We start from the raw sequence: 18,330 nt of genomic DNA on the forward strand, positions 1-18,330 counted from the left end.
CTTCAAAGGGCCTGTTCCTGCCTGTGGCTCCCGCCTGTTCACCAGGACTGCATTTCCTGGCAGACCCCTCGCTGTGTGGCGAGCTGCAGACAGAAGCATCGGGGTGTGGCCCAGGGAGCTGAGCCACGACGGTGACATTTGCCAGTTGTGGGAAGCCGGGCAACCTTTCCCCTCCTCTGAACCTCAGTCTTCTGTCCTCCCCGTCCTCCTTGGTGCTTGGATACGTTCTCACACTTGTGCACATATCAGAATCCACCCCCGCACCTCCTTGAGGGCTGGAGCAGATTTCCAGGCCTCGCCCTGGAATTGTTCAGGATCAGCGGGGCTGGGTGAAGCCAGAGAATCTGCATTTCCAACAAGTTCCCAGGTGACCCTGCTGGTCTGGAACTGCATGTTGAGGACCACTGGGCTGGCGAGGACAAGCCCCTGGGAGTTTTCTGTTCTGGCGGTGGTGACTATGGCAATCATGGCGGTGGCATTTGTCTTGACTGACACCTACTAAGCATGTGCTGTGTGCCATCCTGCGTTAAGCCTGGGGTCTTATTTAATCTTTTTTTTTTTTTTTTTTTGAGACAGAGTCTCACTCTCTGTCACCCAGGCTGGAGTGCAGTGGCGTGACCTCGGCTCACTGCAACCTCCGCCTCCTGGGTTCAAGTAATTCTCCTGCCCCAGCCTCCCAAGTAGCTGGGATTACAGGCGTGCGCCACCACACCAAGCTAATCTTTGTATTTTTAGTAGAGACGGGATTTCTCCATGTTGGCCAGGCTGGTCTCGAACTGCTGACCTCAAGTGATCTGCCTGCCTCTGCCTCCCAAAGTGCTGGGATTACAGGCGTGAGCCACCGCGCTCAGCCCTTCTTTAATCTTCCCAGGAGCCCTCTTCTTCCTCACTGTCATCACCCTATGTAGGACAGTGGACAGATCGCCGGCTCCACGGCTCCACGCGGCAGTCCCGCCTCTGGTCTTTATCAGCTGAGTGATTTGGGGCAAGGTGCGAGCCCCCCGCCCCTCAGTCTGCCTGTCTGTTGAAAGGGAATGATAAAGATACACCTGCCTTGTAGAGTTGCTGGGATCACTGTGTCCACGCATGTGAATTGCTTAGAACAAAGACGCGTGAAGATGTGACCTGATCTGCTTTACGCAGAGAAAGGAGGGGCTCTGGGGTTCACACAGGTCATCCCAGGTCACACAGCCAGCAAGCGCTGGATGCAGGATTGGTTACCAACCTCATGGATATCAATTGTTAATAAATACTCAGGTATTCCTGTTGCAACAGGCCCTGAGAAAAGGAATTGGACGCCTTGTCCCGTTTACTGAAGCCTGCTGAGAGGAGAGGTGTGGGAGGAAGGAAGGGAGAAAGGAAAGGTGTTTGCGTGGGAGATGTGCCTGTTGATAACAGGGCCTGTGGCGTGAGAAAGATCCCGCCATGGGTGTGAGCTTTTCGTACTGATGCCCTGCGGCTTGATGTTATCACAGAAAACTTTGTGTCACTTTTGTGTCCAGAAATCCTCCAGGGACTGAGTCAAAGCGCCGCCTCTGGGGCTGCCTACCAGAACCTCCTGGCAGGTCTCAGCTAGGAGGGTGCCCCTCCCCCGCCAGGGCTTTTAGAGGTTGAGCTTGCGACACGGAAGGGATGGGTCCCTCCTGGCGTTCCATTGGGAAACAGCCCGGGCCTTGCTCCTGGTGCTGCAGCCGTTGGCAGTGTGAGCAACGCTCAGAGAGACAGACAGCCTGGAGGCCTTATTTCATCTTGTTGTTGTTGTTGGAAATGCAAATTCTCTGGCTCCTCTCAACCACTGATCCTGAATGCTGAGAGCGGGGCCTAGAAATCTGCTCCAGCCCTCGGGTAGGGGCGGGGGTGGATTCTGAAACCTGCACAAGTATGAGAACTTATCCAAGCACCAAGGACTCCGCCTGCTGTAAAGAACAATGAGCCTGATTGTGTTCACTTACCAAACTTGCCCCTTTTGAGAGGAATTCTAAAATGGTTACTTCATCTTCAAGTCTCCTCGCTTCTCTTTGAGTTGGATGCAAAGTTATTGCTCCTTAGTCCTTAGCCGGGCACAGAGCTCTCTGAGAATTAAGAAGTTGTGGATCTTTCCTCTGAAGGGGGAAAATGCATCCCGGTTCAGGCAGGGAGGCTGGCCACCCTGGTTTGCCCAGGGCTGAGGGGTTTCCCATGCCCTGTGCTAACACCAGCCCCTGCTGGTTCACAGCCTTCTGCCTGCAACTCCAGGGCCTCCCAGATACCCAGGACCCCGCTTTGGACTAAGGAACCCCACCCTCATCCGTTTAGTTTACTTTATTTATTGAAGAAAATGAAGACATGTTAGCACAGGGTTTTTAGAAAGTGGCCTTCAGTTACTCAGTAAACGAATCCTGGAAAGCAGGAAATCCACTTTTCAGGTCTTTGATATGAATGTGTGTGTTGGCTCCACTTTTCTCTTTTTTTGTTTTTCTGAATAGGCCTATGACTGTTAATGTGGGAATGCTGGATCCACTCTTTTTTTTTTTTTTTTGAGATGGGGTCTCGAGCTCTGTCGCACAGGCTGGAGTGCAGTGGTGCCATCGCAGCCCACTGCAGCCTCAACCTCCTGGGCCCAAGCGTTCCTCCCACCTCAGTCACCCATGTAGCTGGAACTACAGGCATGTGCCGTGACGCCTGACTAATTTTTTAAATTTTTTGTAGAGACCAGGTCTCGCTATGTTGTCCAGGCTCGTCTTGATCCATGCCCGGCTAATTTTTGTATTTTTAAAAGAGGCTGGGCACGGTGGCTCAAGCCTGTAATCCCAGCACTTTGGGAGGCCGAGACGGGCGGATCACGAGATCGAGACTATCCTGGCTAACACGGTGAAACCCCGTCTCTACTAAAAAGTACAAAAAAACTAGCCGGGCGAGGTGGCGGGCGCCTGTAGTCCCAGCTACTCGGGAGGCTGAGGCAGGAGAATGGCGTAAACCCAGGAGGCGGAGCTTGCAGTGAGCTGAGATCCGGCCACTGCACTCCAGCCTGGGCAACAGAGCGAGACTCCGTCTCAAAAAATAAAAATAAAATAAAATAAAAATAAAAGAGACAGGGTTTTGCCATGTTGGCCAGGCTGGTCTCGAACTCCTGACCTCAGGTGATCTGCCTGCCTAGGCCTCCCAAAGTCCTGGGATTACAGGTGTGAGCCACCGCACCCGGCCAAACTGGTATTTTCAAAGAGTCCACCTCTGTTCATTCCCTCATGCCTGGAACCTGCTAGATTGTGGTGTTTGTCACATTCAAAGGGCAGCTCAGGGTGCATTTTCCAGACAAACTGTCCTTTTACAGTGGATCCTGAGACACAGGCTCTCTTTGGCCTTAGCAATGCTTCCGGGGCCCCCAAATGGGCCTAGACAGTGGTAAGGACAGGGGACAAAGGAGCTATGAGACTGTGCCGGGGACGGTGGTGGTCTGGCCTCTATCGAGGGGTCACTGATTATTTCTACAAAGGCTCCCCGAGCTTGGGTTTAGCTCCCCACTCCCTTCTCTGTTGTAGTTAAAAAAAAAATACAACATAAGCCGAGCAATGGCTCACACCTGTAATCCTGGCATTTTGAGAGGCCAAGGTGGGAGGATCGTTTGAGGCCAGGAGTTTGAGACCAGCCTGAGCAACATGGTGAAACCCTATCTCTAAAGAAAATGGAAAAATTAGTCAGGCGTGGTGGTGCGTGCCTGCAGTCCCAGCTACATGGGAAGCTGAGGTGGGAGGATCACTTGAGCCCGGGAGGTCAAAGCTCTGCTGAGCCCAGATGGTATCACTGCACTCCAGCCTGGGTGACAAAGTGAGACCCTGCCCCCCACCCCCCAAAAAAATATGTAACATAAAACTTACCCACTTAACCATTTTTAAGTGCACAGCTTAGTTGTATTAAGCGTATTCACATTGTAATGGGTTAGACCTCCGGAACTGTTTCGTCTTGCAAATCTGGAACTCTGCACCCACTGAACTGCAGTTTCCTACTTCCCCTCCGCCAGCCCCTGTACTCTCTGTCTCCATGAATTTGACTTCTTTGGATGCCTCCTATAAATGGAATCATCCCAGCTTCATCTTCTCCACCATGTCTTGCTCTTTTCTTGAAGGAGGTGCCAGCTTGGTGAACCAGTGGCTGGGACTTCATCTTCTCCCTGATGACCCCTGGGGTCGAGTACTGTGCAGAGGGGAGGGTTTCAGAGGTGACAGAGCCCAGCCCTGCCCTCCGGCTGAGTGACCCATTGCTGGATGTTAAGCTTTCAGGCTCAAACCTGCTGGTGGTGGCTTCTGTCTGCACACTACACACGCGGGGAGGACAGAACACGGGAGCCTGCACCGTTCACCTCCCCACCTTTGACGCACAGAGTGCCTGGGGGCTCAGTCCCCTGACAGCCACGGCCCTGACGTCCCTCGGTTGTGAATGGAGGCAAGACTGGAGTCTGTCTTCCTGCTCTGTAGACAACGGGTCCGGCTTTTCATCTTTCCTTAAATTAGCAAGTTGCTGCGGGGGACTGATGAGGCGAGTCCATGAGCCTGGGTGAGCCTGTTGTCCAGACATCCATGGTGCCATTCTCCTGGAGATTCCATTTCCTATAAATTTGAAGTCAGGCCGGGCGCAGCGGCTCACGCCTGTAATCCCGTTACTTTGGGAGGCCGAGGCGGGCGGATCACCTGAGGTTGGGAGTTCGAGACCAGCCTGACCAACATGGAGAAACCCTGTCTCTACTAAAAACACAATAGCCGGGCATGGTGGTGCATGCCTGTAATCCCAGCTACTTAAGAGACTGAGGCAGAAGAATCACCTGAACCCAGGAGGCTGAGGCTGCAGTAAGCTGAGATTGCACCATTGCACTCCAGCCTGGGCAGTAAGAGCGAAACTCCATCTCAAAAAATAGATAGATAGATAGATAGATAGATAGATAGATAGATAGATAGATAAATCTGAAGTCATCAAACTTAAGGGACTTCATAAATCAGATCACTAGATCTACCCACAGTGGGGACATTTTTGTGGACAGTGGTTAGAAGCTGTTCGGTTCCTATTACTATTAGAATAAATCACCACAGACGTGGTGGCTTAAAGAAACCCAGGTTTATTATCTTTACAGTTCTGGAGGCCAGAAGTCCAACGTGGGTGTCACCAGGGTAAAATCAAGGTGGCAACAGAGCTGGTTCCTTCTAGAGGCTTTAAAGGAGAATCCGTTTTCTTGCCTTTTCCGGCTTCTAGAGGCCACCTGCATTCCTTGGCTCATGGCCTCTTATTCCATCTTCAAAACCAGCAATGGGGCCGGGTGCAGTGGCTCATGCCTGTCATCCCAGCACTTTGAGAGGCCAAGGCAGGAGGATTGCTTGAACCCAGGAGTTCAGGACCAACGTGAGCAACACAGCGAGACCTTGTCCCTACAAATAACTTTTAAAAGTTAGCCAGGTGTTGTGGTACACAACTGTCGTCCCAGCTACTGGCGAGGCTGAGGTGGGAGGATCCCTTGAGCCTGGCAGGATTTATCACCCAGAAATTGAACTCGTTGACGATGTCAGAAAACAGCACATCCTGCCTCTGTGTGGCACCCAGCTGCTCCCTTAGTACCTAGAATAGTCCAGAACCCACCGCGTGTCCAGTCTACACGGCATGAATGGCCCCTGCCCACACCTCCTGCCACGTTCTGCCTGACTCACTGTATTCCAGCCACCCTGTCCGTCTGTCTGTTTCTTGGACGTGATGAGTTCACATCCACCCCAGGGCGTTTGCACGAGCCTTTCCCTCTGCCTGGGATGCTCTGTGCAGAGACGTTCCCACGGCTGTGACTGTTTCCTTTCTGTCGTTCAGCCTTCCCTGAGCAGTTCCCCCTGATGAAACTACTCTCAGGCAGGCCCCCTCCACCCAGGCATTTAGCTGGTTTTGTTTTCTTCATAACCGACAATACCTCATTTGTGTATTTATTTGCTCACTCGACTTCATGAAGGCAAGGTCTTTATCTTGTTCCCTGCTAAATTCCCCCAGTTCCTAATCCAGTGCCTGGCATATAATAGGTGCTTAGAAAACACTTGTTGAACAAATGAATGAATGCATGATGTCCAGTCTCTCTGGAGAGACCACCGAGGTATCAAGGTAGTGATGATTATTTCCCAGGGGTTAATGTGGTCGACACCCCACCAGCTGGGGCGCCCGGCAGTGAATGGTTGAGCCCCAGCTGGCTTGACCTGTGAACTGGAACCCCCGTCCCTGACCACAGTCCCTCCTGTGCTTCCAGACCTCGAGCATCTGCAAGACAGCCGTGCACGCAGGAGTCATCAGCGACGAGAGCGGGGGTGACGTGGACGTGATGCCCGTGGACAAAAAGAAGACCTACGTGGGCTCGCTCAGGAACGGAGTTCAGTCTGAAAGGTAGGGCAGTGTTCTCCAACCTTTGACACCCAAGCCCGGCTGCTAAGGGTCCCTCAGGGGGCCTGGGAAGAGGCCCAGAGTCATTACCCTATAAAATAAAACTCCGGTAGACTTGCATGAATTCTTACCAGGGCTCCCAGGTAAGAGCCTTCTTTGCTTTTCTCTTTCTTTTGTTTTTCAAAATAGGGAATGCTTTTCCCTACTATCACATTTGGGATTAAGGAAAAAAAAAAAAAAAAGAACTTTTTTTCCTATTATCAATGAACGTTTTTATAGAAAATTTAGAATCTGTAGGAACATCAGATAAGCCCGAAGATAAACAATCATCCGTAACTCATCAGCGGGGAGAATTACTGTTAGATTTCTTGGCGTGCGTCCTTCCGGTTGTTTTTCTTTGTGTGTGTGTGCATTTTTTTCCCACAAAAAATGGGATCAAATGATAGTTACATACTAGTCATATAAAGCTACATCGTAATATAGTTACATAGAGTTAAATAAGATCAGGGAGCCTGGAGTCCTACAGACTTGGGCCCTGTTTCTTACCAGCTTTGTGGCCCCGAGCAAGCCACCTGATTTCCTTGAGCCTCAGTTTTCTCATCTGTGAAATAGGGATAATAGTAGACCCTGCCCCACAGAGCTGTTGGGAGGTGAACGGAGATGGTGCCTACCTAGTGCCTGGCAGTAAGAAGCACTCTGCAAATGAGGGTTATGTTGATTACTCTGTATTCCCACTCGAGACCATACCTTTATGGAAATCTACAACCATAAGTCATTGGCAGTGACTGCGAATGACTGTAACGTGCTTCTCTTTATAGCTGGTGTAAGTCCTTTCCATCTGTGGGGGGGGGGGGGCAGATCCTCCCCTAGTAAGTAGCCTTCTCCGGCAATCTCTGCACACTGTGATTGTTTCCTTAAATCCCTAGAAGTGGGCGGGGTGTGCTGACTCAAGCCTGTAATCCCAGCACTGTGGGAGGCAGAGGTGGGTGGATCCCCTGAGGTCAGGTGAGGCAGGAGAATCGCTTGAACCCAGGAGGTGGAGGCTGTAGTGAGCCAGGATTGCGCCACTGCATTCCAGCCTGGGCAACAAGAGCAAAAGTCTGTCTCAAAAAAAAAAGAAAAAACAAAAAAAAAGAAGTCCCTAGAAGTGAAATTCCTAAGTGAGGCGTTTCCCGAGTGTCCTTCAGAAAAGGCACTCAGCCTCCCGAGTAACTGGGATCACAGGCATGCGGCACCACGCCCCACTAATTTTTGTATTTTTACTAGAGATGGGGTTTCGCCATGTTGGCCAGGCTAGTCTCAAACTCCTGACCTCAGGTGATGCGCCTGGCTTGGCCTCCCAAACTGCTGGGATTACAGGCACGAGCCACCGCACTCTGCCGCCGTGATTATCTCTTTAAAGATCTCCAAATACAGTCACATTCTGAGGTGCACTTGAGCGTTAGGACTTTTAGGACTTTAACATACGGATTTTGAGGGACCATAGGTGAGCTCATAATGGGGCAATGTTGAAGAGTTCATATTTGAGGGCCGCTCTTTAGAGAAGGAATAAAATCAAGACTGTAACGTGCCCTGGGACCTTGGACGCTCAAGCCTCCCTGCCTCCTGGAACACGGGCCCTGCTTCCACCGCCAGCCTCCTGGGCACTTTGAGCAGCGGGCTCACCCTGTGAAGATGCCGCAGCGTCACTTGTACCCAGATCGTGCCCATTCTTCCCGGGACCCCTGCCTGGTGACTGTGCCGTCGGCAGCCCCGAAGAGCCCGAGTAGACAGCTTCCACGTTTTCTCCTTCAGCACGCGCGGCCTTTGTTTGGGAAAAGCTTAATGAAGGGAAATTCCACTGATTTAATGGGAGGGAAATGAAGCAGCTGATTAGGAGGAATTTCCTGGCCGGGCTGGAAAGAAATCCCAGGGCATCAATTTATTGAGCTCTTTGTACCCTCTTTAAGAGAAAACAGTCTCCCTGAGCAGCGCAGGCAGCTGGGATTTGTTCCCTGTCGGGCTGATTCATGCGAACATCACGGCAGTGCCCTGTGGGCTGGGGACAGGGGCCTCCTTGTGGGGCCCCATTGGTAGGCGCCTGGGGAGGGCACGGAGGGAGAGAAGGCCCCCGAAGCAGCTTCCCCACCCCCGCCGCTATCACCCAGGGTTTGGGGGGCTGCCCGTCTTTCTCTCTTCCCGTGACACCCACCCAGATCGCCACTGTCGCTGTCTTTGTAGGTGTCTTCCAGGCATCCCTCCCAAGCACAGATGTCACTGGTGCCTTCTGCACTCTAGAAAGATTTTAGTGATTTTCTGCAGCATTTCCAGAGTTAAGACTTTGCTTCTCTTCCTTCTGGGACTCTCTGCTCCTTTGTCCTGTGGACTGGCGTCTGTGATAATGCTTGGTTTCAGCTTCTCTGTGCCTCAGTTTCCTCACTTATAAAGGGGGGAATAATATTACCTGCCCCCTGGGGTGGTGGCAGGGCAGGAGGTCTCCAGGTGGGGTCCCCAGGCTGACGGTGTCCATATCGACCCAGAGCTTGTTGGAAAAGCACATCCTCCGGCCCCACCCAGTCCCGCTGAATCGGAATCTCTGTGAGGGGCCCAGCAGACTGGGTCTGAGCAGGCCCTCCGGGGCGTTGTGAGTGTGACAGCCGCTGTTCTAAGAGTGACCCGAACCTGGCAAATCTGAAATGAGTCAGTCAGCACTCACGCCCCACCCTTGCTCCAGCCTGGCTTGGGGGAGAGTGCAGAGCCTGTTAGATGTGGAAATAACAGCTCCATAGTTTCTTTTCTTAGGGTTTCTGGACACATAGAGGGATTTTCGGTCATCCAACCCTTGAGATTCTCAGCCCTGAGTTGTCCAATACAGCAGCCACCAGTGGTGGGTGCTCACTGAGACCTGAAACGGGCTTGTCCTGAGCCCATTTGGAGATGTGCATAAGTGTGAAACACATACCACGTCTTCAAGATTTTATACCCATGACTCTGATATTATTTTGCTACTAAGAGTCATTCAGCGAGGAGTGGTGGCTCACACCTGTAATCCCAGCGCTTTGGGAGGCCAAGACAGGCAGATCATCTAAGTTCAGGAGTTCAAGACCAGCCTGACCAATATTATAAAACCCCGTCTTTACTAAAAATACAAAAATTAGCCAGGCATGGTAGTGCACGCCTGTAATCCCAGCTACTCAAGAGGCTGAAGCAGGAGAATCGCTTGAAACCAGGAGCTGGAGGTTGCAGTGAGCCGAGATCACGCCACTGCACTCCAGCCTGAGTGACAGAGCAAGACTCCATCTCAAAAAACAACAACAACAACAAAAACAGTCATTCATTTACTGATTATTCATCGCACACCTGTGCTGGGACCCAGGGCACAGGTGATCAAGTCCACAGAACTCGTATCTCAGAAGGGGAGTGAGCACTGGAGCCCCACACAGGCTGGTGGCCAGGACAGTACGTGGCACCCACTGCACTGAGGATGCTGCTCACCCACTCCCCGGTGGGGTCACCTCGGGCAGGCAGTCTCCCCAAGCCTTGGCGGCTGCTCTAATGGGTCACCATGAGAATTATGTGAGAGAGTGTGTGCGAAACCCTCGGCTAGTGGCTCAGAGGAAGCATGACATAAAACCCAGGGGCACCTGTTGCCACAACCTCAAAAGATGCCATGGTTCTTTTCTTATAGGGTCAGGTGGCTCGATCCTAAGAAATGACCTACATGACTCATCTCTCAGGATAAGGAGTCAGGGATGTTCCAGGAATTCATTCTTTCATCCTGGCTTCCTTCCTTCCAACACTCACTGCATGCAGGCATCATACACTTAGTGAGTGCAGATAATGTCCCAGGCACCCAGGATCCCACAGGGAGCACAACAGTGGACCTCTGCCATCGTGGCATTTGCCATCTAGTGAGAAGACACAGTGCAGAAACGACAATGCCAGCGGCAGGGCCCAGGGGGTCACTGTTGTGGAGGGACAGTTTAGGGAGGCATCAAGAGGGCCTGTCTTACTGTCCAGAGGGGACTGCTTGGTGACATGGCTCCCAAGAGAACCCTGCAGAGACACCTGGGCATGGCCATGCCCTGTCCTTTCCTTATTTAGTTGGGACCTCAGCCACCGTCTCTGCACAACGCACGGGGCTGGGAAATTTCCCAGGAGCGTGTTCCCAATAGGGGCTGTGGAAACCCAGCCTGGATCCAGAGGGCGGCTCTGTCCCTGATGGTTGCTGAGCCCTAGAGGGGTCACAGGCAGTCCCAACGGAGATGCAGATGTTGTATATATTGTGACCAGTTCACAGCAAACTGTATTTTAAATGTAGGGAATCCTTCAATCACACCAACCACCAAAACCCCCAGACAGAATTCTCAGCACACGGGGCCAAAGTCAGTTCTGCTTCACCGTGGTTTTGGTTGAGCAATGATCCTCTTCTAGAAGAGGACTTCCTGGACGTTTCGAAAGGCAGCCATGCAGGAATGAGGCAACATAAGAGACTAGCACCTGCTCTCTCACCCCCGCCTGCCAGGTGGCAAAGGAAAGAAAAGACATCAGGAAGAGCTTTCAATACTGGAACGAAAGTGTCTGAATATTCTTGGGGAAATGCTAGACATCTGGATGGATGTCAGTTCAGAATTTTTTCTTAGACCAGAACCATTTTTAACACAGATTTTGCAAGAGATTGGGAAATATATCAACAATGATGGTGAGCATTCTTGCTCACTTGACATTTTGAAATTTCACCTTTATACAAAGGTATATATGGGTGGACATCCATCTGAATTGCAAATTCATTCACCTAACACTTACGGGCAGCCCCTGGGCTAGGGACTGGGGACACAGCCGGGAACAGAAGAGAAAAAAATCCCTGTCCTCAGAGGGATGTGGTCTGCTATAGCAAGTGCAGTAGAGATGTGATGTGAGCATGCATGGAATTCTAAAGTTTCTAGAAGCCAAAGGAAGAAGTAATGGAAGGGAAATTTTAGGATGCATTTTACTTATCCCAATGTATCCATATTATTTCAATATGTAATCAACAGAAAATTATTATTAGAAATAAGAAATGTACATTCTGTTTTGGATACAAGATCTTGGAGATCTGGTGTGTGTTTCACACTTATGCACATCTCCATTTGGACAAGCCTGTTTTGGGTGTCAGTGAGCACCCACGACTGGTGGCTACTGTGTTAGACAACTCAGCACCGAGAATCTCAAGGGTCGGGTGACTGAAGATCTCACTATGTGTCCAGAAATCCTGAGAAACAGAAACTACTGAGCTATCATTTCCAGATCTAAGGAGCACCGCCCTCTCCCCCAAGCCAGGCTGTACCAAGGCTGGGACATGAGGTTCTCTCTGCTCTGCAGAGGAGCTGCTAATAGCAGACAGGCGGGTTCCCATTCCCTCCACCCATATCCCGAACTTCCACTGGCTCTGCACACATTAGCACATCTAATTCCCCAACAGCCCTGCAAGGTAGGAAATGTCATTATCCCTATTTTATCATTAAAGAAAGGGAAGCACAGAGAGGTTAAGCAACTTGCCCGAGGTCACCCAGCCTACCAGGGGCAGAGCTGGGACCCAAACCTAGGCCACCTGTACCAGAATCCATGCTTTTAAGCAGCACTCTTGACTTCCTCAGCCTGGACAGACCACTGAACTTGGGGCACAGACCCTTCCCAAGAAGGGGCCAGGGAGAACCTTAAATGCCAAGATAAACTTGTTCCTATCTTTACAATAGAAGAAATATATACTTATTTAAATACTACATCCAGAGAGCAAAAAGTGAGAGTCCCAACAGGTGCCCTGCTAACCACAGTTAACTGCTGATTTATACCTTTTCTTGACCTGTTTTCCCTCTGTGCACATAAAACACACATAGAAATCAAAATAGAGATTGTGTTGTACGTGCTAGTCTGAAACTTTTCCCCCCGAAGAATAATGATATATTTCATCAAATAAGATGAAGAAGTTTGACAGTTCCCTAGGGTGTGGGCTTTGTGAGGACAGTTCCCTCACCACATGTGCATACCCGGCCTGCGCTCCCCACATTCCCACTTTGAAGGGAGGGTGAGGTTTAAGCCTAGCAGGTGCAATGGCATTTGTAGCTCCCAGCTACTGAGCACCTGCTGGATGCTTGCCTCTGGCCCAGGTACCTTCCTGGAGAGGCTCATGGACTTTTTATAGTGTCCCTAAGGAGTGGGCACTTCGATGAACCCAGTTTACAGATGTGGAAACTGAGGGTCAGAGAAAAGGGTTAACCAGCCCAAGGTCCTAAAGATAAGCACCAAACCTGTATCTGTCTAACTTTTAAATATTTCTGAGGGATCAATAGAGGGGTGAGACTCTGGGAGAACAGGGAGAACAGGATTGGAATCCTTTTTTTTTTTTTTTTTGATGGAGTCTCCCTCTGTCGCTGAGGCTGGGGTGCAGTGGCGCGATCTCAGCTCACTGCAACCTCTGCCTCCTGGGTTCAAGTGATTCTTCTGCCTCAGCCTCCTGAGTAGCTGGAATTACAGGCACCTGCCACCACACCTGGCTAATTTTTTTTTTATATATATGTTTAGTAGAGATGGGGTTTCACCATGTTGGCCAGGCTGGTCTCGAATTCCTACCTCAAGTGATCCGCCCACCTCAGCCCCCCAAAGTGCTGGGATTACAGGTGTGAGCCACCGTGCTCATCCAGGATTGGAATCCTTTAAAAAAAAATTATATATAGAGAGAAACACACACACAGATAACATACACAGACACAGACACATACACACTCACAGACACGTACACATATACAGACAGTCCTAGACACTTAAGATCGTTCAACTTACGACTTTTCAACTTTATAATGGTGTGAGAGCCATGTGTATTCAGCAAAAACCATACTTCGAATTTTGCATTTTGATTGAAAATTCTTCATACTAACTTCCTTGTCAAATAGGCCTGTGTTAGGTGATTTTGCCCAGCTGTGGGCTAAGGTCAGTGTCCTGAGCACACGGAAGGTAGGCGAGGCTGAGCTGCGACGGAGGCGAGATGTATTCAGTGACGGAGGCGAGGTGTATTCAGTGACGGAGGCGAGGTGTATTCAGTGACGGAGGCAAGGTGTATTCAGTGACGGAGGCGAGGTGTATTCAGTGACGGAGGCGAGGTGTATTCAGTGACGGAGGCGAGGTGTATTCAGTGACGGAGGCGAGGTGTATTCAGTGACGGAGGCGAGGTGTATTCAGTGACGGAGGCGAGGTGTATTCAGTGCATTTCTGATGTGGGCTTCTGACTTCCGATGGGTTTATCAGGACGCTACGCACTGTAAGTCGGGGAGCATCGGTGTCGACAGTCATGTACGTACATATAGAGACAGTTATGTACATATAAATGATATTTCTTTTTTTTTTTTTTTTTTTTTTTTTTTTTTTGAGACGGAGTCTCGCTGTGTCTCCCAGGCTGGAGTGCAGTGGCGTGATCTCGGCTCACTGCAAGCTCCGCCTCCCGGGTTCACGCCATTCTCCCACCTCAGCCTCCCGAGTAGCTGAGACTACAGGCGCCCGCCACCACGCCCGGCTAGTTTTTTGTATTTTTAGTAGAGATGGGGTTTCACCATGTTAGCCAGGATGGTTTTGATCTCCTGACCTCGTAATCCACCCGCCTCGGCCTCCCAAAGTGCTGGGATTACAGGCTTGAGCCACCGCGCCCGGCCATAAATGATATTTCTTAATAATTAAAAAGAAATTACACTTTTTAAAAGCCAGAAGACCAAGCACTCAGGGGGTTCCTCTTCTGCCGTCCTGTTAATGCTGGGTTCGGGACTCCACGGGCAGCTTCCCTGTCTGCCCATGGGACCAGAAGCGGCCGTCCACCCTCCTTAATCCCGTCTGTGTGTCGGATGATGCCAAAAGGCAAGCTCTTCCTCCCTGGGTCACTTTCAAGGCAACTGAAGAGGATGCAGCACTGCGTGCCTGTCCCTGGCTGGCCTCCAGGAGGGAGCCCTGGGCTTCTGGGGAGCTCTTTAGAGAATCCCTGGATTGTTCCTGCCCCTTTACTCTGGCCTTTAAAGGGCATCTCTAGGCCTCGTACAGTGGCTCATGCCTGTAATCCAAGCACATCGGGAGGCTGAGGTGGGAGGATCACATGAGGCCAGGAGTTCAAGACCAGCTTGGCCAACAGGGCAAAATCCCGTCTCTACTAAAAATACACAAAAAAAAAAAGTTAGCCAGGCATGGTGGCACATACCTGTAGTCCCAGCTACTCGGGAGGCTGAGGCAGGAGAACTGCTTGAACCTGGGAGGTGGAGGAGGCTACAGTGAGTGGAGATTACACCACTGCACTCCAGCCTGGGCGACAGAGCAAGACCGTGTCTCAAAAAGAAGACTAGAGAAACCTCAACAATATAGTGAAAATAATTTTAAGACATTAATAGCCGACACCTAGAAACAACCTCTGTAAACATTCCAGAGTATTTTCTTTCAGGTTTCTTCTATGTTTACATACAAACATGCTTTTTTGTTGTTTGTTTGTTTGAGACAGAGTCTCACTCTTTCACCCAGGCTGGAGTGCAGTGGCGTGATCTCGGCTCATTGCAACCTCTGCCCCCCAGGTTCAAGTGATTCTTGCGCCTCAGCCTCCCTTGTAGCTAGGATTACAGGCGCCCACCACCAGGCTGGGCTAATTTTTTGTTTGTTTTTTGTTTTTGTTTTTTGAGACGGAGTCGCGCCCTGTCGCCCAGGCTGGAGTGCAGTCGTGCGATCTGGGCTCACTGCAAGCTCCGCCTCCTGGGTTCATGCCATACTCCTGCCTCAGCCTCCCCAGTAACTGGGACTACAGGCACCCGCCACCACACCTGGCTAATTTTTTGTATTTTTAGTAGAGGCGGGGTTTCACTGTATTAGTCAGGATGGTCTCGATCTCCTGACCTCGTGATCCGCCCATCTCGGCCTCCCAAAGTGCTGGAATTACAGGTGTGAGCCACCGCGCCCAGCCAACTTTTGTATTTTTAATAGAGATGGGGTTTCGCCATGTTGGCCAGGCTGGTCTCGGACTCCTGATCTCAGGTGATTCGCCTGCCTTGGCCTCCCAAAGTGCTGGGATTACAGGCGTGAGCCACCACACCCAGCTTAAACACGCTTTTTAAAAAGGGATTCTGCTATTAGTATTGTCTAGCTAATCGGACTGTGACCAGCTCTTCAAGCCCTAGCCTGTCTAGCCACACCGTGGTTGCAATGGCTGCATGCACAGATTCCGAGGCATGGATAGACCATCATCCATTTATCATCACTGATGGACACTCAGATTGTTTCCGTTTTTCTTTCACTGTAATAAACAACACTTGAAAGAACATTTTTACGCAAGCCTGTGCACTTTCTTGACGATTTATTTAGGTAACTTCCTCTTAGTAGAACAGCCACAGCCACCAAAGTGCTGTCCTAAGGCAATGCACAGTGTTGCGCTAAGTAAAAAAGTCAGCAAATCCTCTCCTGTGTAAGGCTCCCCCGCCAGTGGCTTTCCACTGCACTAAGAATCAAATCTGCCCCCCTCCCATTCAAGGCCACAGCTGCCTCGGCCCCTGCCCGCTTCCCCACCCTGTCTGTGCATCTTCCTCCTACATTTCCACCTCCCTGGCCCCTCTGGTCCTTGACTGCACCAAGATTGTGCACACCTCAGCGCTTCTGTACCTACCGTCTGGTACCCTCTGGGCTCTCGTGCGTTCCCGGGCTGTGTTTAGACTGAAATGGCCCCTCCCTAGGAAGCGTTCTCCACCATCCAGCCTGCGCTTGTCCTCTTGCTCCCTGATGGATCTGTGCTATTTGCCCTGACTCATCACCTTCTGCAACTGTTTCTTGCTCATGTTTTGCTACTTCTCTTCCCACCCCAGACTGTAAACTTCCTGAAGGCAAGAGCCTCACTGGTCTAACCCCGCCTCCCTGACGCTGCCCAGCTCCTGGCACATAGCAGGTGCCCAGTAAACACTGGTTGAATGACAGACTTTGCTGAGTTCAGCAATTGGTTCAGAGCTGGTCGAGGGCTTTTATTTTAATTGAGACAGGGTCTCACTTATGTTACCCAGTTGCACCACTGCACTCCAGCCTGGGCATCATAGGTGAGACCCTGCAGCCTCACCTGCAGTGGCTTGTGATTGCACCGCTGCACTCCTGGGCTCAAGCAATCCTCCCACCTCAGCCTCCCGAGTTGCTGGGACCACAGGTGTACACCACATCTGGCTAATGTTTTTACTTTTGTAGAGATAGGGTCTCACTATGTTGCCCAGGCTGGTCTCAAACTCCTGGGCTCAAGCAGTTGCCTACCTTAGCCTCCCAAAGTGCTGAGACTACAGGCGTGAGCTACTGTGCCCTGCCTGAGGGATTTTTAATACCCTTTATCAAAGTTGTTTAGTGCTGTTTATGAAAGTTGCTTGACACACTTGATAAAAAGTCCATTAATTTTTATGAAAATTACCCAGAAATACTACAGCAATTTATACTCCTTCAGGCATGTATGGGAGTGACAAGCTAATCCAAAAAGATAACCAGAAGGCAAGATCTGGGAAAGAAGGGTGGGAAGGGTGATAATTTGATAATTATCAAGCCACATTCGTTATTCATCAGACACGTACAACTACCAACTTCCCCAGTGTACCTGGAGCTTAATAACTGCTTGAGGCATGAACAACCCGCCTGAAGGTGGGGAATTTTTCTTGGCAACCCAAACCTGCGGGAATTTTTACCTGTGGCAGTGGATGGCACCAACATTTGATGCTGCCAGTTGCACGGTGACATCCTGGGTGGTGTCAGCACATTCTTTGATGGGTTAGGAAATACTTGCCCAGCTTGTCGGGGCTGCTCTTACCTCCAAGGTGGGCAGGTTGTATAATGCGGTGCGTGGTTGTCCAGGAAGGACACCCAGGGCCCTTGGGCTGGCAGTGTACACATCTGGACAGCAGCCTGAATGACTCCCTTGTCCCTGCGCCATCCATAGAATCTGCAGACCCATAGTAAGTCAGGAGGGACACAGACCCCTGGTAATTTTCCCCAACGTGGCTTGCCCCCCATGCAGAATAACCACAATAACTTGTGGCCCTGGTTGATTCTCCCAGGACATTCATTTGAACAGAGAATTCAGGGAACTCTTACGTCCCCCAAGGCCTGAGGAGGGCCCTGGAATCTGAGCTTTCCAGAAACCAGCAGGGCCTCCAGGGTCACCCCAGCCCCTGGCCACTCTGTCTCCTCCTCTTGGTACAGAGCCACCTGCGGCCGAGCGTTCTGCCTGGGTCTTGGCCCTTGGCGTTTCTTCGCAGCTCCATCTCTCCGCGTGCTCCCATCTGATACACATTTCAAAAGTTCAATTCCAGGGTAGCCAAAAGCATGAAGCTGCCATGGAGAAAGGCTGAAAAACAACCAGGAATTGCAAGCAGCCTGCTGTCAGAGGACTGCAGATCTTACCGGGCAGTCTGAGGGGCCGGGGTCTCCTGGCTAGTCTGGCAGTTTCCAATATGGGGGCTCTCGTTGTTTAGAGCGGGGATCCTAAAGGAAACCTTGCCCATAAATCATGACTAGGCTATTAATCTTATGCTCAAACTCCTTCATCATGAGCAAGATGCAAACGAAAATGATATCTGGATGCCACTACCTACATTCTATTGGTCAAGAACCAAAAGCAAGACATCACATGGCACCGGGGGGCGTCGCACAGCCCTGCTGTCATTGTCTGGGCAGTCTGCAGGTGTTATCTTTATGCAGGGCAGGTTGGCAGCTGTCAGGATGCAAATGCATGTCCTTTGGTTCAGCAATTCCACTCTTAGGAACTCACTCTCAGGCACCCTCACACAGAGCCAAAAAGTCCCATGGGCAACAATAACATTGTTTGCAAATGTAGAAAATTAGAAAACAGGGGCTCAGTGGCTCCCCGTATAATCCAGGCACTTTGGGAGGCTGAGACAGAAGGATTGCTTGAGCCCAGGAGTTTGAGATCTGCCTGGGCAACATGGTGAAATCCCATCT

At 50.8% G+C, this 18,330-nt stretch overlaps 1 protein-coding gene across 1 annotated transcript in view; it reads left to right on the top strand.

Moving 5' to 3' along the window:
- The window catches only part of LOC105496811 (cysteine rich secretory protein LCCL domain containing 2), a 90,194-nt gene that overhangs the window by 63,214 nt on the left and 8,650 nt on the right, over window positions 1-18,330 (top strand). The window contains exon 14 of the mRNA XM_071085031.1: window positions 6,245-6,378. Coding sequence (XP_070941132.1) covers window positions 6,245-6,378 — 134 coding nt within the window. The remainder of the gene's footprint in view (window positions 1-6,244; window positions 6,379-18,330) is intronic.

The sequence above is a fragment of the Macaca nemestrina genome, chromosome 18, assembly GCF_043159975.1.
Source record: "Macaca nemestrina isolate mMacNem1 chromosome 18, mMacNem.hap1, whole genome shotgun sequence".
Classification (NCBI taxonomy): Eukaryota; Metazoa; Chordata; class Mammalia; order Primates; family Cercopithecidae; genus Macaca; species Macaca nemestrina.